Source organism: Lagopus leucura, unplaced genomic scaffold (genome assembly GCF_019238085.1).
Source record: "Lagopus leucura isolate 7727_CA_CO unplaced genomic scaffold, USGS_WTPT01 Super-Scaffold_100002, whole genome shotgun sequence".
In the NCBI taxonomy this organism is placed as follows: Eukaryota; Metazoa; Chordata; class Aves; order Galliformes; family Phasianidae; genus Lagopus; species Lagopus leucura.
Genome location: NW_024962263.1, coordinates 84804349 through 84830714, shown reverse-complemented (window position 1 = coordinate 84830714; position 26366 = coordinate 84804349). Strand labels below are relative to the sequence as shown.

Sequence of the window (26366 nt, the reverse complement as noted above, 5' to 3'; positions counted from 1 at the left end):
ACCGCTGGACTCCACTCTCATCATATCATTATCTCAAAAAGGAAAACACAAAGGACAAGCAGCAGCAGTGACTACAGCGCACAATGCAAGTGAGATGACTTCTCAGGAGTGGCAGTAGTAGGAACCTATAGTGCTACAGTGAAACCAGACTGCAGTAACAATCCATTCCATGGATTCCATGGGAAAGACAAAATAAAATGTCAACATCAAACCAAAAAGCACCAGCAGAGAAACCAACAAGTAGAGCTACTGGCATTTTGGTTTACCGTGAGAATTAGAACCAAATCCCAACCAATCCCCACATCACGTTTCTCTGGCTTGCAAAGCAGTCTAAGGATGAGAGAACAACACTGCTATCAAAGGACACAAAACTGGAAGCCCTGAACAAACCAGATGTGTACCAATGTGTTTCAACAGCTAAACAAGGATAGAAATTTGAACCAACGTGAACATTAACGCTGAAGGATGTGTTTTCTTCCCCACATTTCCAAACAGACAAGAACTCTCAGCACAGTGGGAACAATGGGTATAACGAAGATCTGAATGGCATCAGTTAGACTTTGTAGAGTTAAGTAAGGCAGTCCTCTTCATCTTGCATTAAAAAGATGAATCCACTTAACAGCAAATGTTTGTTTGTTGGCCTTCTGTGGGTCTGTGTTGTGTGTTCCAACTGCATTACACATTGTTCTCATTTGATGTGATTATATCACAATAAAATTTAAATTCTGATGGGTGCTAACTGATCATTTTTCATGGCATCTTGCGCCATAATTGTACAACTTCCATCTGCCAGTTATTTCTTCTAAAGCAAAACTCAAGAAGGAAGAGGAAAAAAAAGTACAAATTTAACGTTTTTCTGCAACTGTCTTCCTTTTCTAAGATTTGCCCAATTAAATAGATATTCTCCCACCAATGGAAACAAGTAAAATTTTTCTTCCCTTCCAATAAAAGCAAATATGTCAGGGTAACCTCCAATAGATAAAGCTACAGTTTTCAACTAATGCTTATGTTCTGTAACATAAAAATGTGTCCTGAACTGATAAAGACCTTTCTCACGTCTCTGTCATATGCCTACTATTCACTGGCTTCCAAGAAAGCGTGAGCTTTCAGTGAAGTTCCTTCTCCACCTAACATCAGGGAAATCAATCTTATTTATTTATATTTTTGAGTCTTCTGCAAGTCTGAAATTATGATGCCATCTATTTTCTTGCTGTAAACGATGTAACCATCCCTGTCTTTCAATGGAACGGGTTACTACATATGACAACTTTAAAGTTATTTCCGAGTGAATAATTTGTAAACCCTTGAAGTCCAATCATCCAGCTTTTGTCTCCGAAGATCATACCTCTGGGATCCCTGCTGCTGCATACTGAGGCTTAGCAACTAGGTATTTCTAAATTCATTTAATCTCCCTAAACTTAGTCTTCATTATTGAAGCTTAAGTCATCTTCTTAAGTAGAAGCTTAAGTCACAACTGTGTATTCCAAAATTCATTTTATGCTACTCAACGTAAGGTCTTATAGTCTTCATTACTGAAGCTTAAGCTACCTTCTTTTTAGAAACATACTCTAATTGAATTTAAGCACTAAAATTAATGTATTTTTAATTTGTGACTAATTCCAGAAGTAACCATTAACATCTTCATAGCCTTTATGTTCAAAAATATTCACTGTTAATTATTTTTTCTCCTTATCAAGTATTTCTTACGCAGATCCAATTTTACCTACCCTTTTCTCACACCGTTCCACCTGTATAATCAGTCAAGGAAAGATTTCTAAGTCCCACCAAATACCCTCTTTAATTATACTGTGCCAATTCAACCATACTGTTTTTAAGATTCTGTACAGACACCTAAGTTCAATTAAATCGGTCACATAAAATGAAAAAATTGTCTGGCATCAAGTTCTGTTTTTAGATTTCTCAATTACTCGCAATTTTACACTACTTAGCTGCACGTTACTTTACTTCTTTGTACAGCTTTAACACCATTCAAAGATTTTTCCAAGGTCTCTGGATCATTTATTATTATGTGCACTTTGTATGTTTTCAAAAGACTGAGAAACAGTCACAGTAAACTTAAACATAAAAACCAGGACAAACTAAAATTAGGTATCTAAAAACGTTTTTTATTAAGTATTGTTATTACAATTTCAAATTAATTATATTTCTTAAGTAGTGAACTAGTGACATTCACTAATGCCTACATAAAGATTCTGAAAAATTTTCCCCGTTTTTTGGAACATACAATGTGAAATACTTGTGCTATGATTTTTTTTCCCATATGAAGTTTTCTTCCATCATTACACTGAATTGGCTTAGTTATATTCCTGTGTACTGAGGCTTCAGATCAGTGATTTTTGTAAGTTTTTTTTTTAATTGAAACACACGTGCTAGAATCACAGTTAAAAGTGACTGTGCCATTGAGACACTAACATTTTATCTTCTCACACCTTCACAGATGACAGAAAATTATATATCTAAAGAAGTACCTGAGGAACCAGATATGACAAAGTGTAGAAAGAAATTTCTACCAAAAACTGAGCCTAAAAGTTAAACAGGAAACCACATGGCAGAGATTTTCAGTTAAAAGATATATTACCTTGTGTATGATAATGCTTTTGAAGCTTTATTTGTGCAGAACTATAGCCTACAACAAGCTTCTATGTAGCAGGTGCTCATAAGCAACAATAAACAAATTGCAAAGTAGTGGCCATTCTCACTATCCCAACAATGCTGTGAATTGATTTGATTTATAAGCCAGAGCATGAAATACTAACTGCAACTAGCATTAAAATCCAGAGAATCACATCCTGAAAAGCTACGCTAACAGACACTGTTTTGCATACAATGCATATTTATGGATCCTGGAAATGCTTGAATGCTGACAAACTAACTTAATGTAAATTTAAAACACCGAGCATCACAAACAAAATGATAGCAATTAACATGGAAATGCCAACAGCAACACCTAAATAAGCTAGCTTCAAATCCATCTACTCAACTCTTTGCAAAATCCCTCCATTCATAAACAGTAACGTTGCCTGCTTTTGTATAACTACTAAGCACAGCTTAAGAATGTAACTGAAAATTTGAGTTCTTCGTTGAAAATGCACAGGACCACATTTCTGCGCCTGGGCTAGAGGGAGTGAGAAATCTGGAGAACTTTGCCAATCAATTTACCTATATTAATTCAGCATCAGTTGAGCAACACCACTATCTGATCTTATACCTTTGTTTCTTTATCTTGATGTAACATCCAGTAATATTTTCTTCATTAACTACCTCAAGCTACTAACAACAAACTCCCTCAAACCTTTCCAACCAGAGTCCTTGCACGGGCTTCGGCAAAAAAAACTGTCTTGAATCAGTCACTTGATTAATGGTGAAGAATAAGGCTTCACTGCATGGCATCTATAACACTGATTTTTTAACACTCTTAGCAATTGCCACATGTACATTTCTTTTCTCAGGCTTTTAGACAAATGATCTGAAGTTGCATCATGCACTGTTCCTTCAACACATTAAGGAATAAGCACACTGAACTGCATTGAAGATGCATTGAAAGGTGGACTGAAGAGAATTTGTAAATCCACTCAAAAAGTTCAGATTAGCTTGACAAGATGGCACTGAAGTTTGCAGACAAATTGCTGTTATTTGAATGCACTGCATTTTGGCGTAATTTAAAGTGGAAGTAATTGTTCAATATGCAAGAAAAGTGACTGAGAAACACTGCTTGAGGCAACAGCACAATGGTTGTTGCTGAGAGAAATTTGGAGGATTAAGAAGGAAATGCGGAAAGCAGAGAACAGCATAGGAAACCAGAGAAAGCCAGCAATTATTTTAAGTGCTAACCTTTCCCTGTTTTTAATCAGCGTTTAGATTAAATTCTTCTGCAACAGAGTCAAGATCACTCAGACTGAAGATCTAAAGCAACTTTAAAATAATAACAGCTGCAAATTAAACACCAAATGACTACACAACTACAGGAATGACTTACTGTTTTTGGCCCTGAACAGGCACAGGTATACAGTTATATGAACAATTTCTTTTATAGTAGACTGCTCATCTCCACTGTAGTTAAAAATAATGAAAATAGTCATTATCATTTTTTTTTTTTTTCCTGATGAAAAGTTTTCAATGCTAGCAGAAAAGCCTGAAGAGTTACCAGAAACTTCTGAGTGGCACAAGCAGACAGATGGGGTTCTCTAAATTTTTTTGTGCTACAGTAGCAGCATTATCCATTCTCTTGATAGCAAACTTAAAAGCAAACAGTAAACCTTTAATGCTGCTGGAGAGGTAACAAACCCACCCCCTTTCTCAGCAACCTTATCACATAATCTGAATTTTAGTAACAAACCTCATTCTCTGGCATGTTAACTCTCTGCAGCATCTGTCACTGCTATGAATGGTTGATCATAAGTACCTCTGTAGTCATCTCAATGCTATTAAGCAGATGGCAACGCTAAATCCGAATGATGTAGTACATCTCCCTAGTGGACTTTGTTTCCATACACTACCATTATTCTACAATTCCTCAGCGATAAATCTTATGTATTCTAGAGAACATTTAACAGCGAACTGACAATGCCAATTGATTTATTAGCACCAGTTTCTCTTTGCCCTATTATCGTCTTCGCAAACGCTTGTGCAGCTCATGTATGGAGCCACTAAGGGACAAAAGCACATTTGCTCAATTTGCAACACATTTCAGAGATTTAAAATCAACAGATTTTTTTCTTCACATAAAAAAATCTCAAGATTGATCTACCAGCTAAAAAGTAAGACCCCATTAAATTCTCTGGTTTCTTCCACAACATTCTTCTCTACATTTTTGTACTAAAATTGTTCTAGCACTAATACCAGACCACAAAAATGCCCACTTTCTGCAATAAATCTGAGTTAAAGATAGGAGCTCTAGATGGATTTGGGAAGTCTCTCAGAGTTGGTTACTTCTCACTGGTGACAGGATGAGAGGAAATGGCCTCAAGTTGCACCAGGGTAAGTTTAGGTTTGATATCAGGAATAATTTTTTTTAAAGAAAGGGTTGTTAAGCACTGGAATAGGCTCTTCAGTGAGGCAGTTGAGTCACCATCCCTGGATGTGTTTAAAAACCATTTGGATATGGTGCTCAGGGACATGATTTAGCAGAGGGTTGTTCAAGTTACAGTAGTACAGTCAGGTTGTGGTTGGATTTGATCTTTAAGGTCTTTTCCAATCAGAGTTATTCTGTGATTCTAAGTCTGTGTTGTGTGAGCACACGCACACACACAATAAGGGGTGCTATCAAATCTACATGCATCAGACACACCCTCAAGTATCTGAACCAAGAGCCCCACAAGGAGATGCCACAGCAGTATCCTGCACTTACAACTCACACTCTACTGTAAGATCCTGAAGTTTTTGATGTAGCTCTTCAATATTTAATTACTATATGTTTTTATATGACAGATTTCCTGAAGGAATTACTGACTGCATAATAGGATATCTGTGCTGCATGACCAACTATCTTCAGCTCTATTTTTGCTGCTTTCTTTAGCATTTCCCTTAAATGATCAGAGCTCCCGGCCAGTTTTCATTGCTCTGTAAGTAAAAAGGCTGCTTCAATTGTTTGATTTTCAGAAGTTGAGAAATTTGTGTTAAATTCATTTTAGGTTGTTTAGCTTTTTATGAAAACACTGAACAGTGTTTAACCACCTTACTAGTTTGCCCTAATATAAATTTTGTCTAAGGATCCTCTGCAAAAAATTAGATGTAATTTAGTCACATCTCTTCTGAAAATCAGTTAAGATAACCAGCCAAGCTTAGCGCAGCTCCAAGGGATATCTTTTTAAAGTTTCTTTAACCATAACAAATAATTCTGATAAGAAAAAAACACACCCCCGAGCACTACAATCTGGGGCTTTGTCGCATGAACAAACAACTGTGGATAAGGAAATGTTTTAAATGAAAGCAACCTCTACAGGATTACAGGGCATTAAGATGGATCAGAACTTAGAAAGAACTCTGATGTTTCTCTCCTTATTAATGCTGTGACAGGCTTTAACTAAAGCTTCACATTGTGTACAACTTAGATACTTTCTTGTACTTGACAATGTTAAGTAAAACACCACTGAAATTTAAACAAACATGATGTGGTAGCCTCAAATGAGTAATAGGAATGAACTGCGTAAACAAATACAAATTCTGAGCTACCCCACTGCACTTAGAAATACACAATATGCTGTTCTTCATATACTACACCATCCTAGTCCATCTCAAATTTGGCCATTTTTGGAAATTACACTAAACACATTAATCAAAATTAAAAAGAATACTGGGGAGTACTGCTGTCCTGTACTGAATGGCTGAATTTGAAGAACTTATGCTCCTGATGCATACATCTTAAAGATGCAAAGAACAATTTGGAACTATTTCAATCCTAGTGCAAATTTCCATTTTTAACAAAGGAATCACTGAAATAAGGAAAATCTTTAAAAACAAAATAAGTATTCAAACCATCTCAACTTTATCACACAAGAAAATACATCTGTAAACATTAACCAGTTCTAATGAGGTGCAGGAACAGAATTCCTGCACTGAATAACTACTGCAAATGATTTAATAAACAAAACTCATCTTTTCAGTTTATTAGTCATCTCACAAATTTCCTTGTTAATTTAGAATATCGTTCTTGAGAAATCAGTACCAGAAGATACACTAAAATGCTACTACTTTTTCAAAAGATCATTGCTTTAAACATATAAATGGAAATAAGAATACGTTTGTTATTAAATGTGTTTTAAACATGTGAACGCTCTCTATGCATAAACATCTTTTCTATCCATGCATCACAAGTGAGGTAAAATATAAAGAAAAGTTTAAGCTACGACAATTCTATTTTTCATAATTTCCTTCACAGAAAGAACACTGTAATGTAACTAAATATGATAAAACATCTCTTTGTGGTTGAAAAACATTTTGCAATATGTGCTACTATTGATATTCAAATTAAATGCTATTAGTCTAGGTAGCTCAGATGGCTGTTGATAGTTACTACTTCTTGACTGCCAAGACAAACCTAATATTCTTTTCTGCCAAACTAGAAAACATGCAGAGAATGAGCATCCGTACCCCAAGAGAAATTACAAATGAACCATTTTTTGTTTTCTTTTAGCATACTTAACAAAATTATGGGAAAAATAGTATTTTGAAATTAAGTGGAGATCACAGAGTAATCAATTTGTGAAGCATCCCCTTCCATAACAAGTTTAAGCATATCAGAAGAATATATAATATCTACACATACACATATCATTGTTAGGGCTTTATTCATCAATTTCATCTCTTAGGAAAAAATTTGCTAATTTTAGTTCAAAGGAAAAGAAATCCTAGTGAAATCCTTAGCATGAAAAAGAAGCAAACTGTAGCAATGTTTTCAGTTTTGGCTCAGTCAAATGACTTGGTAATGAAATCTGATTGCTATGTGCAATAAACCCTGTTACCCAACACTAGAAGCAGTAAAATAGTACAGAATTACCAACATAAAAGTTGAGGACTATTCTGGTAATATTCTTTTTGGGGAAAAAAAAAAAAAAATCTATTACCAGCAGCTGGTCTCTAAATGCCTACAGAGCATTGTATTTTGGAGGTCCTACACTGTCTTTTTTTAAAAAAATCCATTTTTAGTAGCTTATAACACTATAGGAATCAAGTACCATATATACAAAGGTAATATTTCCCTTGTGTTAGTTCTCAACAATAATGACATTGGAACATTCCACTACGATTTTCCACATGAAGTTGATGGGCACAGGGAAGAATTTATAAATACAACAAAATTTAAGTTGGGTGTGTCAACACTAAAGTAAAGCAGATGTCAGTTATAAACAGCTTTGATCTCAATTTTGCTTTAAATTGTTTTGCAGTCTTTCAGACCACACTGAAAAAAGTAGAGTAAACACTGTTGAAGCTAAATGCTATTTCTCTGATTCTTTCATTAACACACATCCAGCAGCATCTCCCTTCCCTTCCGTCTCGCTTCCAGTGGGCATGGCTTAAAGCTCTCATTACTCCAAGCAATCAAATTACACTCAGTAAAACATGCACAAGAATCCCCTCTGCTTTTTCAAATGTATCCACTAGAAACAGCTCATACTGGGGATCATCAGCGAAACTTTGTGTGACATGGTGTTTGCTATTAATTCAAACTGATACCTAATACAAGTAGCTAGTACTTCACAGTTGTTTTTTTTGTCGCACTACTGGAAATCTGGACACCTTATTTTTCTATGTAAGTCATGTGATTTTCAAGTAACTTCTTTAAGCAAAAATCAAAGAAAATAAATCATTTTTAAGATATCACTTCTGTTTCTTTTCAACCACTCAGTAATTGATTTTCATACTGGTGGTACTAGAGACAAAACACAGCAGGTTATTTCCAATAAGCCTTTTATAATATTTTTGTTGTCTAAAATAAACCTGAAAAAGTCTAAGTAAAGTTAACTTTCTAACTGCACAGTATTTCACCTACAGAACTTGAAACTTACCTTTGTGCTTGAGTACTGTAGCTGTTGTCATACGAATCATAGCTTTGCTCATCGTAAGCAGTTCCATAGCCATCATCGTATTCCTGAATGGATATAAAAGAAACATAAAATAATAACCCCTCAAAATACTTCACAAACAAGACAGTAACTCAGTTCTAAATATGATTGTACTCTCAAAAAACAGACATGACATATGTACACCCTAAAATGGCAAAATCTCGATGTTCTTGATGTTCACACCATACAGAAGTTGAATATGAAAACGGCTGACAATGATGCTGGGCTTTCCTTAAAGGATAAAATGTGGAAAAATAAAGAATTGCCACAAATTTACTACCAGATAACACAATAAGCTGAACTAAGCTCAGCTACTGATCAGTAAAAATGACATTTCCTTGGTAGTGAACCCTCATAAGGAGAATTAGGAAATCCTATCCAAATATCCCAAAGGCCTCAATGAATATTTAGAAGTATCTTGTCCAGTTTCACCAAGTAAGAAAGCCCTCTGAAAACAAAGGGAGTTAGAGAAATGAAGATCATGTAACGTCATATAAATTATGCTTTCTGAGAAAGTGGGTTATCAACCCTGGCAATGTAAGAATAAAGTATCACAAAAGAATCTCTTTCATAGAGAAAGAAACCTTATAAAGAATCTTTCAGTAATAACTGAAAATAATAAAACCAACTACTTGTGACAATTAGATAAAGATTGTCCAATGCCAGTAGAAAACACCTCCAGTAATCTCAATCTGACAGCCTGCTGGAAGGAAAATTTTCTATAGCAGAGTCATTGAGATCCTCAAACCAAATAAGAGCTGTGAAATTGCTATCTATGAGGCTTTTTAGAACTTCCCCTGTCATTTGATATTGCTTATATGGAAAACTAAGCAATCAGCCCATTAATACTGCTTCACCACCGACCACTGAAAATTACTGCTTCCCAACAGTGATCAGTAGAAGGATGTCTATCAATATTTGCAGGTGAATAACAGCTGATTCCTATGTCTGGAACAGGAAACAAAGATTCCTCCAATTGTGAAAAGAAATGCATGCCTGAAATGAAAAGGAAATTCATTGTTTTCTCTTTCATCAACTCACTGCCCTGAAACTAAATATTAAAATAGAATCTTAGCATTTTCTTTGCTCATCTGATACGGATATCAATTTTCCTTGATGCACCGCACACTAAGCCCACAAAACCATTGCCTCTTGGCACTTAATTATGAACAAGTACTTTATTACTTATTGATGCAATGCACAGACATCTGTTAACAATAGAGTCATTGATAAACAGCAGAAGCTGTCTGAGCCAATGTACTTGCTCTGTTCCAGAGCATTTACATGACATTTGGGCTCCTCTCATAGAATCTACCAACTGTGAAAGCCTAAGAGGGAGTCTCAGATTTCAAACTATGTGCAAATAACGGTGACAACAAATGAAAGCAGAAGACTGAAATTAACCTTTTAACATTTAATGAGAATTGGTCCTGTTCTTCACATTTATATAAACTTTTTCATTAAAAACAGGCTGGAAAAAAAGGGGAAAACAAGACTACTCCAAAGCTATGGTGTGTCTATGACTTCTCACAGAAGAACATAATAACAAACTAAAAAGGAATGGACTTCTCAGGTTAACAAAGCATACAAAAAAATGAAAGCAGAATTTTGGGAAAGCCCATTTTTTTTGTATTATACTTGAGGATCCGGTGCTACCTTTCCATTCCACAGAAAGTTTGCTTGGAATTCATTACTGCTGACTTTTGCCATGCTAATTTCTGCAGTAGTGAATTTAATATCTTTTTCATTATTAGTATTTTGCTGTAGGTAACTAAGTTTTGATTGAAAAATAGCTAGATTCTATTTTTTATATGTAGGACTCCTATCACTTAAGCATGATGTTGCTTATTATCATAATCTGCTTAAATAGACTGATTTTAGTGCTGTATTTATACTTATAAAAATCACAAATTTACATAAAAAAATACACATCCAGTGCTACATGCTGCAAAAATTGAATATTTTTATAAAGCTGCTGACATCTCGTGAACAGAAAAGATTCAAATTTCAAAATGTTTTTATACAGTGCACTTGAAATATCAAGGGCCGAGGGGCAACTGAAGTCTCTACCAGAACATTCCATGAACTAGGTCTGATGTTGTATTTTCTGTCAATCATACTGGATTTGCAAACTTTCTCTTTCAGGAAGTTATTAACAAGGCTGGGCAAAGTAGAGTATTTTAATGCAATCAAAACCACACAGTATTTTTGTTTTTATTTCTGAAAAAGACCTCTTGTGACTTCAATAAATGTCTCATTTAACATTAGTTAATACCTATGTGAAGGATTCTCAGTCATCTGACATGCTTCAGGTAACATAAAACATGTAAACATGAATGCAAATATTTGTATTTATATTTATATAAATAATACAAAACATGTAAATTTAACTTTATATATTCAAATGTAATAAAAAGTATAGAATATAGGTGCATATTTAAGAACATCAGATTCACTGGCCAACGCTGCTGCAAGTGAGTAGAAGAAAAATTACACCTTCATATAAATATTTCCATTACAGGCACCTTATTTAGGCATCTTTCAGTTATTTCTAGAATACTATTGTTCTATTTAAAGCCACTTCATGTAGCAGACAGCATTTGCACACCTACCGATCAAAAGCAATATAATGGACTTCCCCTATACTCCATTTACACAGGGCTAAAAAAATACCTCTAGCTGAAGATAATAACCACAGAATTGCAGAATCATAAAGGTTGGAAAAGGCTGCTAAGATCTTTAGTCCAACCATTGATTCGCCCCCACCAAACCATGTTCCTTGGTGCCACATCACCATTTTTTTTGAACACCTCCAGAGACAGGGATTCCAGGGATTCCATCACCTCCTTGGGGAGCCTGTTCCAATGCGCTGCTCCTCTCCGTGAAATTTTTCCTAATATTCAACTTGGTGCAACTTAAAGCCATCACCTCTTGTGCTGTCACTAGCAACAGACTCCCATCTCACCACAACCACCGTTCAGGCAGTGGTAGAGAGCAGTAAGGTCTCCCGAGCCTTCTCCTCTTCTCAGATGAAACAATCCCAGTTCCCTCAGCTGCTCCTCACATGGCTTGTGCTCCAGACCCTTCACAGCCTCGTTATCAGTAAATATCAACAAATACCAGTATTTGTCTCCCAAAAACAAAAGCACAAGCAAGAACATTTTATCTATGAATGGAAGCATTCTGCTTTGATGATTCACCATCCTGCTTCTCAGTACAGCCTAGAAAACCAACTCTCAAACTTAGTCTGATGAAAAGGCAGCAAACGTGCTGCGCAGTTTATGCTTACAATACAAAAATGTAAAAAATACTGAGCTGAAAATGCTACAACTGACTTAAAAGTGCAGATATTTTTCACAGGACAACTGAAACATAAACAAGAATGGTATCATGAGAAACTGTCCTGATTTAAATCCTGATTTTAGGAATTTATTTTCAAATTAAGAGATTAGGTAGAATTATATGGCAGATGCTCTGAAACGATATGAAATAGTTCTGTATAATCTCAAACCTTCTTAACTACTACTCCCTTAAGCTAGCATCACATTACATTTCCTCTTAAAAAGAACTCATGCCTGCAGTTGTCTTAATGACAGTGCCTGCAACGGATGTAAATCCAGGGAGTGGAGAACAGCACAGAAATTCTTCGTAGACAGAATCAATGGCATTGTGTAAGCATTCATCATTCAAGTATGTTAAACAGTAAGTCACAGTCATGGGTCAAATGGTAATAAAGCTAATGAAAGTGATCTCTGTCAAAACTGCCTGTAAGCAATGACAATAACAGGTAAGTGCTTGGGACATCTTTAGGTGAAATTCACAATGTTTCAAACAGAGCTTGGCAGAAGCAGGCAAAAAAAAAAAAAAAAAAAAAAAATTGTAAAAATTTCACTTTAGCAAAGTCATTTGCAGTGCTAAAAAAGTAATTAAATCAGTAAGAAGTCAAATTCCCAGCTCTCTCTCAGTAAGAAAATTCACCCAGGTGAAAAAAATTAAGGCTGTTATCACTACAACGTAAGGGTTTCTGTTTCCTTTCCTCATCATTCTCAGAAATTAATACTCATAGCAGTACTTTATCATCCAATGCCAATGGAGTGCCTACCTTTCAGAAAAGAACTATTACATTCAGAAAAGTACTGAGTGCAGAAATGGACTTGACGGAGAAGGCACATAAGGTAATATCAGCATGAAGAAATGAAGGATATTTTTAGGCAAATTAGAATGGTAAAAGGAAGCAACAGCTGTTTTACTGTGTAAAAATGACATCACCCCATCACTTAAATAACAGGGAATAGCGAGCTATCAGGACAAGCACGGGCAGCTAGTACCATCTGAAGTCTGAGTGATAACACTAAGTACATTTGCAGCAAACAGGCACAGGCTCTAAGCTCTTAGTTTGAACATTTTCATTTGTTTTCATTTAGAATTGCACATTCAACCAGAACAATCAAGGTGTTTATGAAATGAGAAAGGTGCACTGGTAGGTTGTTTCATACACTTTAAAATAATAATTAGAGAACTTGCTAAAGAATATGGCAGCTGCACTGAAATCAAGGCAAGACTATTTCAGTTCTCCTGTATACAATGGCAGGAGCCAGAGTCAGAATCACAAAGACTCACACCTACAGAACTGCATCAAGTCACAGAGGTTCAAATTATGATTAGCAGCTTGAACTCTGAAATAATTGAGGAAAATATTTTATGCTCAATGCAGGTTGTGTTTCAACCTCAAGATAGGCAGGCAAGAGAAACTTTCCAGCTTTGTCACCAAAACATTTGACTGTTTCCACAATCAAAAAACACGTTTGAGTTCCTGACAAAAAAAAAAAAAAGCTTTTCCACTGTTTTTCTGGCCCATGTTCAAAATCCCAACAGTTTATTAAAAATAAACAAATAAAAAATAAAAGGAAAGAAAACAAGCAACGACTTGTGGGACTTAGTATCTTTAAACTTTTTTTTTTTTTTTAAAACATTTATTTTTGCTTGACCTACTTAGCAAGTAAAAGAACTCTGAAACATACAAAAAAACAAGAAACCATGTTTTTGTGTTCTGAACTTCATTTCCAAAAGCCTAACCAGAATTTAGCCTGACTTTAAGTACTTTTGAAAAGCCCAACCCAGTAAACACACTGCTTTAAAAATCAAGTAAGATTTCCGTGTAAACCACAGCATTATCCACAAAAGGGAACAGAAACAGAAAAGACAGAGAGTATTTCTGTAATCCCTGGAGAATGAAGTTATGACAAATCCTTTTCCAGGAACTGAAGCTTCACTGAAAAAAAACTAAGTAAACAAGAACATCCGAATTTAATTTGATTAAAATGATCACAAGTACTAAGGAAAATATCAGAATTCAGAATCACAGAATGGCCTGGATTGGAAGGGACCTCAAAGATCTAGTTTCAATCCCACTGCAGGCAGGGTTGAATGCCTTGGCAAATCAGAACATGGTGTAATTCCTGCAAAGTGAAACAAAAATTATATTGGAACTCAATTCAGTTAGGACTTTTATCCTTTACAACTTTTGAGTTAGCTCTTAGCCTTATATCTTGCCTTGCATCCTGGGAAACGTTCACTTGGAAATAAAGACTTCACAATTTTCATATGGTATACAAACATTTTGCTGCCACTTCCAAGAGATCATTCCTTTTCTACAAGCAACAGTAAGTGAGCAAATTAATGTTAATGAGAAGGAAGTCGGGTTTAAAAGCAGCCTGCCCTGCAAAATCAACACAGCTCCAAGAAATTGCTCCCACAGTATGCTCTGTATGATCCTCACTTTCAGTTTTTGACATCTTCCAAATTTGGTGTGATCTCAGTGAAGAGATGCAGAAAGGATATTTACAAATGAGAACGTTGTGTTAAATGGTTAAACTTCAGAAGTTCCTATCAGCTAGACTCCATATAGCCCCTGAGCACCTTTCAGAGTGGATATTAAGACACCCAGTAGGTACTGAAGCCACCTAACACAAGATTAGTGGTAAAAATGAAGGCATGAAAAACATTTCTTGCAGCCTCAATCCTTGTTTGTATTTAATAAGCATTTAGACAGCAATCTTACATATGTGGTTTAACTCTCAGGCACACTGTGTCTCACTCTCTGTGTGGAGCCAGGAGTTGGGCTTTACGATCTTCATAGGACGCTTCCAACTTGGGATATTCTATGGTTCTGTGAGTGTAGTATGAACAATTCTTTAGGAACTCATGCATAGACTCCTATACTCATTGCTCTAAACTCATCACCATTACATCTGGCGTTTTCCACAGAGGAAAAAGGACTTGATATTACATCCAATACTCAGCATCTGCAGAATTGAAGTTGAATGCTGGAGATTAAGCCTGAGAGAATTTGAATAAACTTTCTAAGAAGATGCACTAAAAAAATAGGTTGATCAGCTGAATGGGCTCTCACCTGGAAACATTAAGGCTTTGCATTCATTCCTTTCACTAATGGATACATACATATTTTATAATCATCACTGGGTTGTGAAATGGAGTTTTTGTTCTTAGCCATCCAGCCAAACATCACTTGTAAACAAACCACCCCCACCTCCTCCTTCCCCTTAATCTTCCCACAGAATTCTTAGAGTTCCTTCCAAAATGGAAACGATGGAAACTGCAGCTCATGACACTGAGAATGCCAGGACAGCCAGCAGCACGGTGATGAGCACATGCTCCCCAGAGAGAACTGAGGAAATGTGAATATCTGCAACAATAATCTCAACTGAAGGCCTTCCACTGCTTTCAGTGGAACCAAGCTTTCAATTAAGTGAGACTTATAGCATTACATCTCGTCTTTTTTGTGTAGATCTTGTTACCCAGAATGTTATTATGTCCACTGAGTTTTCTCCATTTTTGCAGGGAACAGAATGAGCTTGGCCTCACACTATTGTCATGAATGTAACTTGTAGTATCAGTATAGCCTTGCAGAATGGACTTAGCATGACAATTAAAAGCTTGTCTGAATTCAATCTGAAGCACCTCTTTGTGCACCAGTAAAAGCAATATATTTCTGGAAATACCCATAAGTGTATGCTTCGGAGACTGTAAACTTTAGCAATTTCTAAGCTTTAGGATCTTCCAGAATCAGATGATAGCTGAAAACAGATCATAAAATTTAAATTTTGTTATCAGCATCTATTACACATTGAAGTGTTCTGTAAATTCTTTGAAGTAGGCTGTGTCTTCAAATTAAAAAAAATATCAATTTACAATCACTGTAAATTGTTCACAACATTCTTATTCAAGTTACAATTTATTCAACATTAGAAAGACTCCCCAGGTCTCTTACTATTAGATGTTTCGTCTTAATTCAGTTTTTTATTACAGAATATTTCAATGAGAGTGCATTCTTCTTGAAACTCTAACTGCTAAACATTGTGCATGCAGCATTAGGAAAATGTGCCATTAAGGTAACCCTTGTTGGAACATAAGGAAGCATCAGTAAACTGCCAGAAACAGGACTAAAGCTCTTCCATCACTCCCACATACAAAGCGGGACATTCAGAACTGTTTTCCAAAATAGTGCTTAAACAAGTCTTGTCCATGACTTGCTAGATTACCAAGTTATTTTTTGGTTCAACAGACTATGTGCTTTAAATCCGTGTTTAAAGTTCAATATTTAATGCCTAAGAACTGATTATCAGTTTAGGTAAATATCAAGTTTCATTTAACACATTTTAAAAAAGAACCCGATGTGGCATCACAACAAATATATTCAAGCAGTAGAGAACTGAAAGAGAATATCTGCAAAACATTTTTGTGAAATGAGAATAGCAGCAAATAAAAATCTAATCTTGAACAGCTTCAGTTACATTGCTGCGTTACTAATTCGGAAAAAAGCCTCAAAGTTTTAAAGCTGGTGGGAAAACAACAGCAAAAAACACAGACAAGTTGTTACTAGACAGTACTTGAGATTGAACAGTTACATTCTTATCCTGTGTTTGACTGAATATTAAGAAATCAACAGTAGAAAAAAAAAGTAATAATATTACTTATTTCCTGCTTATTGAAAATTATGGAAAAGACTAAAATCTCCAAGTAGTAAAAAATTTCTATTCCTAATCTTCATGGAATAAATTGGCAGCTTAAAAATACATGAAAAATATTTTGATTTACCTACTGCATGTTTAGTAAATGCAGCAACTCTTGATTAAGAGAACAGCATCCCTGAGACTATCTGGCTTAAGTAAAGCCAGCAACCATCTAGGATGTTTTCCTTTGTCCAAGTATTATAAAAATAATCCTGGACATCATTCTACCTCATACTAGGCTTTCTCCTGACCCAAGCATACGAGGATTTAGAAACGGGAGGTGTATTAGCCTTCTGAGAATGTTTATCACACCAGAGCAGAGATTAGAACAGCCATTATAAAGCTGGCTGGCTGCAGAGACCTGAATTTTTCCTATCACATAAACTGATGCTACGGCTATTAAAAAGACAATGTTAACACAAGATGATAAGGAGCTGTGGTTTAGTAGCTTCAAAAACTCCATCATGGTGCTAGCAATATGGTGAAGTCCAAGAGAAATGGGTTGAATGCGATACAGTAGTGAGACTGGCAAAAAATGGAAAACTTGAATTGGAAAAAAAAAGTGGAGATACTGCTGCTATTCCAGTACTTATGTGACTTCAGCAGAGAAGGCCACATCCAGCATCCAAGAGTGTTATAAGCCTCTCAGAAAGCTGACTGAGCGATGAAGGCGGTCTATCTCTATGTAGAGCCTTCTGTAAGAGTTAAGTCCTGTGCTCCTACTTCCAAATGTGGGACAGATCATCTATTCCTGTTGACTTCCAGCCCGCGTTAATTACCATCTATGTCAAAATCAAAGAGTCTTTGCTCCTGGCATCATCTCCCCAGTGTGAAATACTGCCTCCAAAATTAACCCTTCAGATTTGTCAGACTACTGTAGGTATTTTCAATTTTGATTTTATTTTTACATATAGTTTAAGTAATAGAAGATAGGAGAGAAATTAGGATAGACAGGAGGAAGAACTGAGTAAATTACTGTTAGATGATATATTTATTGGTCTGATGTGTTAAGGACTGTGAAATAAGTCATTAAAGGGAGTGATAAAGAAGAAACTAACTGTTCATGTGACTCAGTGATGGCCCCACTGTCACACCGTGTACATAATAGTATGTTAGAGAAAAGCGCAAAGATTTTATGTACTGACAGCTCTGCATCATCTTAGATTACAGAATTACAGAATCAAGTTTTGAAGGCTTCATCCATTATACAGCTTGCTTCCTTCCAAACTTGCACAATTTTACACTGTTTTAAAGAGTACAAAGTAGAGATCTGTTGGAACTGAAAACCTTCACAGATCTTTGTAGACATTTCAGACCACAACAGAAATGCTCTGTAACTTCTGCAGATATCTCTGGGGTTGAGATATCTCTCTGGGGTTCAGAAACTATGCCATAGATGCTGCTTAAATAGCTTCCTAATGATACTCACATCTACTGTCTATTGTCCTCTCAGCAAGCTGTGACACCTTACCCAGCTTGGATATTCAGGATTGCAATACAGCACTTAATACTTACCAGCAATTAGTAAGCAAAGACTGAAATAGGACTCTAATCATGTCTCCTTACTCACTAAAATATACAGTTATGGCCCTTTGATTATAAGCTAAAATTGGACAGGTGGATGAAGTATCATGCATTGACACAACATGCAGTACTCTAATGGTTCATGTTTTCATCAGACTTTTCTAGCAAAGCTCAATTTTAACAAAGGAGGTACAAAATTTGATAATTTTAAAATGAATCTGCTTGCACTGCTTTTACCCTTGCTCAGATATTTGGAAGATAAGTGATGTGGTTTTAGACATTGTGTTGGTGTTTGTTTGTTTGTTTTGTTTTTTTGTTTTTTTAGTAGTTGTATAACACAGCACTGTTTCTATATGTATTTCCTAATATTCTCTCAAAAGAAACATACATCAGGATAGCAATTCAAAAGGCTGTTACTTCCATGTCTTGCTACACAGATATTAAAAAGTAAGAAATTAATCAGGTTTACTTTCTACTAAACGGACATTTAATCTACTACATATGGTCTAGAAATAGGCACAATTGATATGAAAGGACTATCAGGACTAATTGATTTCCAAGTCTTATGAAATAATCGCCTACTTACATCATCCACCTTGAACAGTTAAGTCAGGTATAGCCAAGAGACATTTGGATAAGTTGCTTAAGAACAAGTTCTCACAATATTAATAAACTACACTAGTTTATCCTTCATTGTTCAGGTACGTGAAAAAATGTTCATACTAGCAATATTAAACTTGTACCTCCACAAAGCAATGGTACATAGAACCTTATGTTTCTGACTGATGGACAACAGTTGAGATTTGATTTGAAACTTTTGTGGTAAGATAGAAGGTAGGCAGAAGAAAGGTGTTCATAAAATAGGAGAAGACATCTGAATAGAACTAAATATTTTCTGGAACTCCCAAGCTCTGTTTTTGCAAGCTTGAATGAAGAGATACAAAGTCTGGATAACAGAGTATGCTGTAAAAAGGGCGCATGAAGTTTAAAGATATATATGAGATCAAAAGTATTGTCCTTGAAAATGTTTTCTATTAAGACAACCCATTTTTATTACTACAGTTGTGATTTAACAATCTTTTTTTCTTTATCCCACTATTCTGTAAGTTCAGTACAAATTAAATTTATCCTTACAGTTCATAACTGTAATTTTCAATCATGTACAAAGTATTGTGCTATGTTTAATTTTTACTGCAGTGAAATCAAGACAAATATGTAAAGGCTGACTGAGATGACTGTGCATTGGATGATTATGGTAAAGTTCTTTGGATCAATTCTGAAGCATTCATAAAGCCATTTTAATTACCTAATCACTGAGCAAGTACTACGGCTATAAACACGGCTTTGGGCTCAAGAATAGAAATTACTCGAAGTGCCAACTTAAACATCTACCAACAACGTGGGTTTTCAGATTTTTTTAAAGAAGAAACCCAATAGATTTAAGAACTACATAAATATTTTGCTGAAAGCACTGTAAATGTCTTTATGATAGTACATAAAACCTGAAGTCTGAGCAGTATGAAACAATTCAAGCCTAAGAGGGTGATAAGATTATCACACTTTCCACAGATTCCGGGCGTAAGACTTCATTAGGTACTAACTGAAGAAGTTCTGTTGGGTTCTAAAGCAGTAGTTAGGCCCACCCCTTCAAAAATGCAAACACCTCATGTTAATAGCTCTGAGAACAGCTCAACTTACATATTCACCATATGTCTCCTGTGCCGGAGGTGGTGGAAGAGGCCGGTAGCCTGCAGGTGGAGGCACTCCTCTCGCTCGGGGTGCCAGAAGTCCACGGCTACGACTGACTGGCCCTCTACTGGGAGGCACTCCTCTGGGCGCTGGTGCCCCTCTCGGTACTCCTGCAGGTGGTGGAGGCACTCCTCCACGGCCCCTGTGAATACATGGATTATTTACATAAATATCCCCTTGGTATCTCTCTCAGTAGCTCCCTTCCACAACAGCGTGACAACCAGGCTTTGCTACAGACAGACAAAAATTATGAAAGAGCCATTTTAATTTGATATATTTCTGTATGCTCTAATTCAATTAAATGCATTACGCAGTAAACGCTGGAAGATTAAAAACTAGTCATATGATTCAGTGACGAACCTCTCAGTAGTTTGAGCCATTCTTTTTGCTGATCACATACAAAGAAACACTCAATTTGCTGGAATCAATCATCTTCACTAAAATTTGGTTTATAGCATGTGAAATCACAAACACAATATCAAGTTAATTTGAACCTGTCAAGCTATTTCATACTCAGATCCTGCACAGAGGAATCAGTCCCACCGCCCTTCTCATCCTGAGCAAGCTCCGAAATGCAATCCAAAGATCACAGCGCATGCAAGAACTTGAATGGGTCAGAATAAATTATTTTTCTTCTGGTTCTATGAAGTGATTTCCAGCTGTTGCACAAAACTTTCAGACATGTAATAAACGTGTAAAGTGTTCAACTGGACATAACCTATACAGGTATTCAAGGACAACAAATAATAGTGGTATATACATAATTTTTTTTTTTTAAATTCTGAAGGAGTAATAGAGGTCAACTTGCAACCCATTAATTTCAACAATTCTATATTTGAATTTCTTCTGCATTTCCATATTGAAGTAAAAAATCAGAGACAAACAGGGACAGTTTGCAGAAGTATTTGACCTATTTACAGGTAGAGTTCCCTCCTGCCTTCCTATAGTAAAGGCAGATCCCTAGAAGCACAACTTGCCAAGTTTGCATCAATTATCCTCTTTTCAATAGAATATCTAAAATATTGCTAATAGATATCTCCTTTCTAAAGGAGTCCATTTTCCCTCCATTTACTATAATTGAGTTTAAATGACTGCTCTGTAGGCATATTAGACTTAAGACACCATTACTGTCTAATATAACAATTACACAGAACAAAATGAACAAAAATTCTTCACTACCATCTCTACACACCATTATCTAATTTCTAGAGCAGTAATTGGATAAAAATATTCCGTCCTGATTTCAGTAGTTATTTCCAACTTCAGCAATACTGTAGAATAAGATCCAGATCTAGTTTCGAGATTTCAATTAAATTACATAAAGATCTTCTACTTCCAATGATTCCTAGCTAAGGTCCCTTCCAACCCAAGTCATACTGTAACTTTTTTTTTTTTTTAAAGAAACTTATCAAAAAAGTACTATTTTAGCAATTTATTTAATTCTTATTTTAAAAACTACATGAATAGTAAAAGAATGCAGAAATGTAAACACTTGCTAAAATCAGTATCTAATTGCTTCTAATTATTGATCAAAAAACAGAGAGTAAATGATTTAAAACTGTGCTTATTACTTGTTTTTGGCTAATCTGTAGAATGCCTCCTCAGGACAGGGTACCAGCTGCTTATTTGACTTCACTGAAGTGGGGGCAGGGGTGAGCAGTGATGTTCCCAGACACAGCCTGCTGAAGTAATATAAAGAAATAGCAAATGTGACACTTTCCAAGCGAAGCCAAAGAAAGGGAAATGATTCTACTGGCATAGACAATAGTCAATACCAAGTTTAAAAAAAAAAATCAGTCAAAAAACTCGAGAATTGCAAGACAATATTCTTCACTGCATCCTCCATGTTGGGTGTAAGTGAAAGAAGGAAGAAATTGGATATGCTGAAAAACATGGAAAAACATTTGGAGGAAGAAAAGAGTTTAATTTTTAGAGCCTGCATTAGTTTATTCTTGGAGAGGTATTATAACACCAGATACACAATTAAAAGATATCTTCTGCATTTCAAAAAAGTTAATAGGATTGATGTAGAGATGGTGGGAAATCATACTTATATTAGAAGAACATTTATACATAAGTTTTCTGAGTTCTTGAGACAGTTATGAACAATCTGTGAAGTACAGTACTGGGCTACACCACTCGGATGTTAACTGCACCAGGATGGGAAAGACTATAAAAAGGTGCAGAGACGAGAAACCCAATAACTGAAGAGTTCTATTACATCCATGCAGAGTGAGCCTATCAGGGCATGATATAAAAAGCTAACTTTAGGAAACTAGAGAAGATATCAGGAACTGAAGTTTGACTGACAGGAGCAATAACAGAAACTGATATCTAACACAGAGGAAACTCTTCAACAGCAATCTTTGCATGTCTTTACAGAAAAGAACACAAGTTCTATTACTGCTTAATTTGAAAAAGGAAAGTATATAATTTAATGTTTGAAAAGATTAAAAATATATAAGAGCAAAATGTGTACACGCAGCATGGGAAGAAATTCCAGTACATCCCATGTTAAGTCACACCAAATACACAGCAGTTATTTAAAAAAAAAAAAAAAAAAAAAGATTTAGAGAAGGCAAAAGGAGTTCAGTAAGGCCAGCAGAGCCAAAAGAGCTGTATTTAAACAGGTGTCAATTGAAAAACTGAAACTATCTTTGAAATTGAGGGACAGAGACCATCAAAATAAGTCTAAAATATTCAAAAGCATGTCAGGTTAAGGCATTTTTGAAAAGCCTAAAACAGCTACAAGTCATTCAAACACTCTGGAATCAGGGAAGCTGCCAAGAGTCTGAAATCATCAGCAAAGAATGCAAAGATATTTATCTGTAACATCCATTAAGTTTTTTGCAACACAATCAAGAAAGAATGGACAAAGTTCTAAAGCCAGAGACTTCTCTTATTGGGAATGCATTGGATGCTGCAGCCAACTGTCTTAGAAACAAGTTACAGAACATATAAAGCAAGTATAGTATTGTACTACCTTTGTACAAACCGTAATATGAGTTCAGATCCTTAGCTCCTTATTCTGGAGCTGAATGCCAAACTGAATGTCAAGGAAAGAAAAAATAGCAACCAAAATTCAAAGCAGAAAACTAAGAGGGTGCTGTTAGCGTGTGTAAATTAAAAGTGAATAAATAGAACTGTAACATTACTATGTTTATTTACCCTTCTGTTTTCTCATTTGCAAATGACAGTACAGAACAACTTAAATATAGGAAAAAATTAGGTAGATTAAGGCACTCGAGACTATAATTGGCAACTCAGGACAACATAGTGTGACAGAATCCAGTAGAAACCAACAGAACAGAAGTTATGTAAAGAAATATTTATCAATCAATCTCAAGGTAAGAACGAGAGGACAGGAATTAAGAGGGACTACATGTTAAACCAGATTGCTCCTATAAAGTATGTTCACTGAATCACAGAATGGCTGAGTTTGGCCACCTCTGTGATGACACCTCTGTGTCCATCTGGTTCTTTTCCTGCTCAAGCACAGATACACAGAGCACGGTGCCCAGGATCAACTCCAAGCAGCTTCCCAAGATCTCCGAGGAGGAAACTCCACAGCCTCTGGGCAACCTGCACTGGTGTTCAGTCACACACAGTGAAAAAATTTCCCTGATTTTCAGGGAAAGACTGAAGAAGGCTGTAATTGTCTGTAATTACTCAGATTTATGATACTGCAAACGTGCAGTACATAAGCACCACGAGAGACAAGTTTGCCTATTTTGCCACCTACTCCTGAATATTAGTATGCTAACCAGAATCCCCTGCATTTCTCTGGATGAAGAAAATTCTACACCTTGAGTAAGTTTATATACACATACATAAACTGTATTATCTACTGGATTGTCTACAACAGTTAATAGTACTTAAGCACACACCAAAACTTAGCTTGTAGCCAGGTGCTGTGAACATGACCTCCAACCATATTCTGAAGAAAAAGCGATAGTCTATGCACTTGAGACCACTGAGTCCTGTTATCAAAGAAATACTCTGCCCTAAAACATCACTACAGCCAAGCACATTAATGTTCCCCTTTTGTTATCAGCTTGGTTTGTATTTTCTAGATTGTATCAGTCTGGCAGTGGTGAAACCAGTGGGAAAAAAACTGTGTATTTAATGAGGATGTAAATTTAGGTGTTTAAAGTAAGAACTCATTTTATTCCTAGTACTCGTTAAATTAACTTGTAGATTTTGCAGTGAAAAAAGTCTTTAAGTCCTATTCTCAGGGCCTAAACTAAACAAAGTATCACATTTCAATAAACATACGATTTTTTTTGGTACACTGATCTGTACTCCAAATAACGCGTGATAGTAACACAATTTGTTTACTATGTCATGAAAAATATTTGCTTAGAATCTGAATAATACCCCATGATACCTTTCTAAAAATTCTTTATAATTGCAATTTAGCATGAGAAAAAAATTACAAGTAAAAAAACAATGTATATGAAGCAATTTTCTTAATCTGTTATTACGAATGCATTGAAGGATGAAAGAACAAGCCTTTCAGAAAGATGTTTCACTGTGCTACAGCATTATTAGTACAGATTGTAAGGTAATTATATAACTTTACTACCTGAAAATCTCAAAGCGCACCACACTGTGTTCAGATAAAAATAACAACACCACTGAATCTTGTAATTTATTATCTTTTGCTTTTTGACTCAAGAGTTTGACACGAGGAAAAGCACTCCACTCGTACTATTCAAAACCAGGTTATACTATTATTAGACTTGGAGAATGAAGTAGCATTTTATCAGCTCATACAACTTAAATAAACAACTATTTAAACATTCTTCTTCTGTCTTCACAAGTAATAAAGTAATAATTTTTATAATCACTACTATTTTATAGTAGTCTTATATAATTTCTATGATTTATTTACAAAAAGTAGTTATTGCCCTTGTCTGTTACAGTCAGCTTCTATCTAGCACGTCCTACCAGTTTCCCTTGGCAACAGCCCTGCTGTAGCCCTGTTACATTTTTTCCCTAATTACATATTGGATGCTATTACAAGCTTCTCCTTTCACTCAATGAGTTATTAACTTTGATTACAAAATCACAGCTCCAGTTTGTAACTTTTTTGTATTTTTAGTAAAAACAAATTAAATCAGTACCTGCTAGAGCTATGAAGCTCTTTTTCAGTATCTCTGAACAACTGTAGGAAGTATATACAAGAATGGATCCAATATGAAAATGCGTGTGAAATTTAGGAAGCCCCCTAAAATGTTATTATTAGGAGACTAAATGATTGGAATTTCTTAATTTTAACATTCAGAATTTCATGCATCAGCAATATTTTAAATTTAAGTCAATCAGTGTAGCATTATTTTGAAAGAAGGCACTGAAGTATTTCCTTATTTGAGCATAGGCAGCTATAGTCAATGCTCCTCAAAAAGGAAATTTTGTTTAGGTTTTACAGTAGACATCTGAAAAGTAAGAGTTCCATTACATTATTTTTAAGTGTGAGCACCAAATCACTGAACGCTTCAATACCCAGTTCTCCCCACAGAAAGCAAGGTTTCCTCTGCCTTTTCATCTTTACACCATTAATATGGCTGAGGGTAGAAAAGCTTTGCAGAGGTATCTGGATAAATTAGGTTGCTGGGCTGAGTCCAATTGCAAGACAGTCAAGAAAGCTAAGAGTCAGGTGCTAACCTGGATCACAACAATCCCATGCAGCAGTATAGGTTCTGTAGTCACCAAAAAAAAAAAAATCAAGGCAAGAAAACCTGGAACTATTCAGAAACAGTGAAATAAAAATAATTAAGAAATGACTTACCGTATACAGGAATACCTGTGCACAAGCTAGAATTTTATATGAAAGGACATTAATTTCTACAAAGAGAAATTTTTGTATGGAGCTAAACATACAGGTAACAAGTTGTCATAAAAGAAGGCACCTGATAAGATACGTTATCTCCAGTTTCAAGATGTCTGATAAGGAGTAAAAAGGCAAAAATTAGTATTCAAGTGAAACTATTCATGAATTATGTATTATAAAAAGACTTAATAAATTGGGAACTTTAACACAGTTATCACATCCTCATTAGGATGCTAAAAGTATTAAGATTGATGTAAAAATATTCTGCAGATTATAAAGAGAGGTTAGAACTGATTTTTCAGACATAATTTTAGAAGTTTTCTCAGGCTGCCTACTACTTTGAAGATATGCAAGTAAATTTTCTTATTCTGAAAGCTTTGCTTCAGCCTCTCTTATAGGTCTCACACACGCTTGTAACTCAAGCTGTTTCAACGTGGGAAGGAAAAGCCTTTAACAAAGTCTTACTTAAATGAAAATATTACTCACTGAAGTCAACTTGTACTAAAAGGAATGGCAGCATTACAAATGAGTTTGAGATCTTGAACTCAGTATCTGTAGTACCATTGCTACTGAGATATAATAAGTCTCATTCAAGTAATCTTTTTCGCAAAAGCAAAGCTTCAATTTCCAAGGGGAAAAAGGAGA

The 26366-nt window shown here is 35.5% G+C and overlaps 1 protein-coding gene across 2 annotated transcripts in view; it reads right to left on the bottom strand.

Annotated features, from left to right (window-relative positions):
• Positions 1-26366, bottom strand: part of KHDRBS3 (KH RNA binding domain containing, signal transduction associated 3) — a 75983-nt gene that overhangs the window by 6051 nt on the left and 43566 nt on the right. Inside the window, exons 6-8 of one of the 2 annotated variants that reach the window (XM_042869299.1) lie at positions 21460-21570; positions 19838-20030; positions 8526-8608 (exon numbers count right to left, since the gene is read on the bottom strand). In XM_042869299.1, coding sequence (XP_042725233.1) covers positions 8526-8608; positions 19838-20030; positions 21460-21570 — 387 coding nt within the window. The remainder of the gene's footprint in view (positions 1-8525; positions 8609-19837; positions 20031-21459; positions 21571-26366) is intronic. The other variant, XM_042869300.1, reaches the window with a different exon arrangement.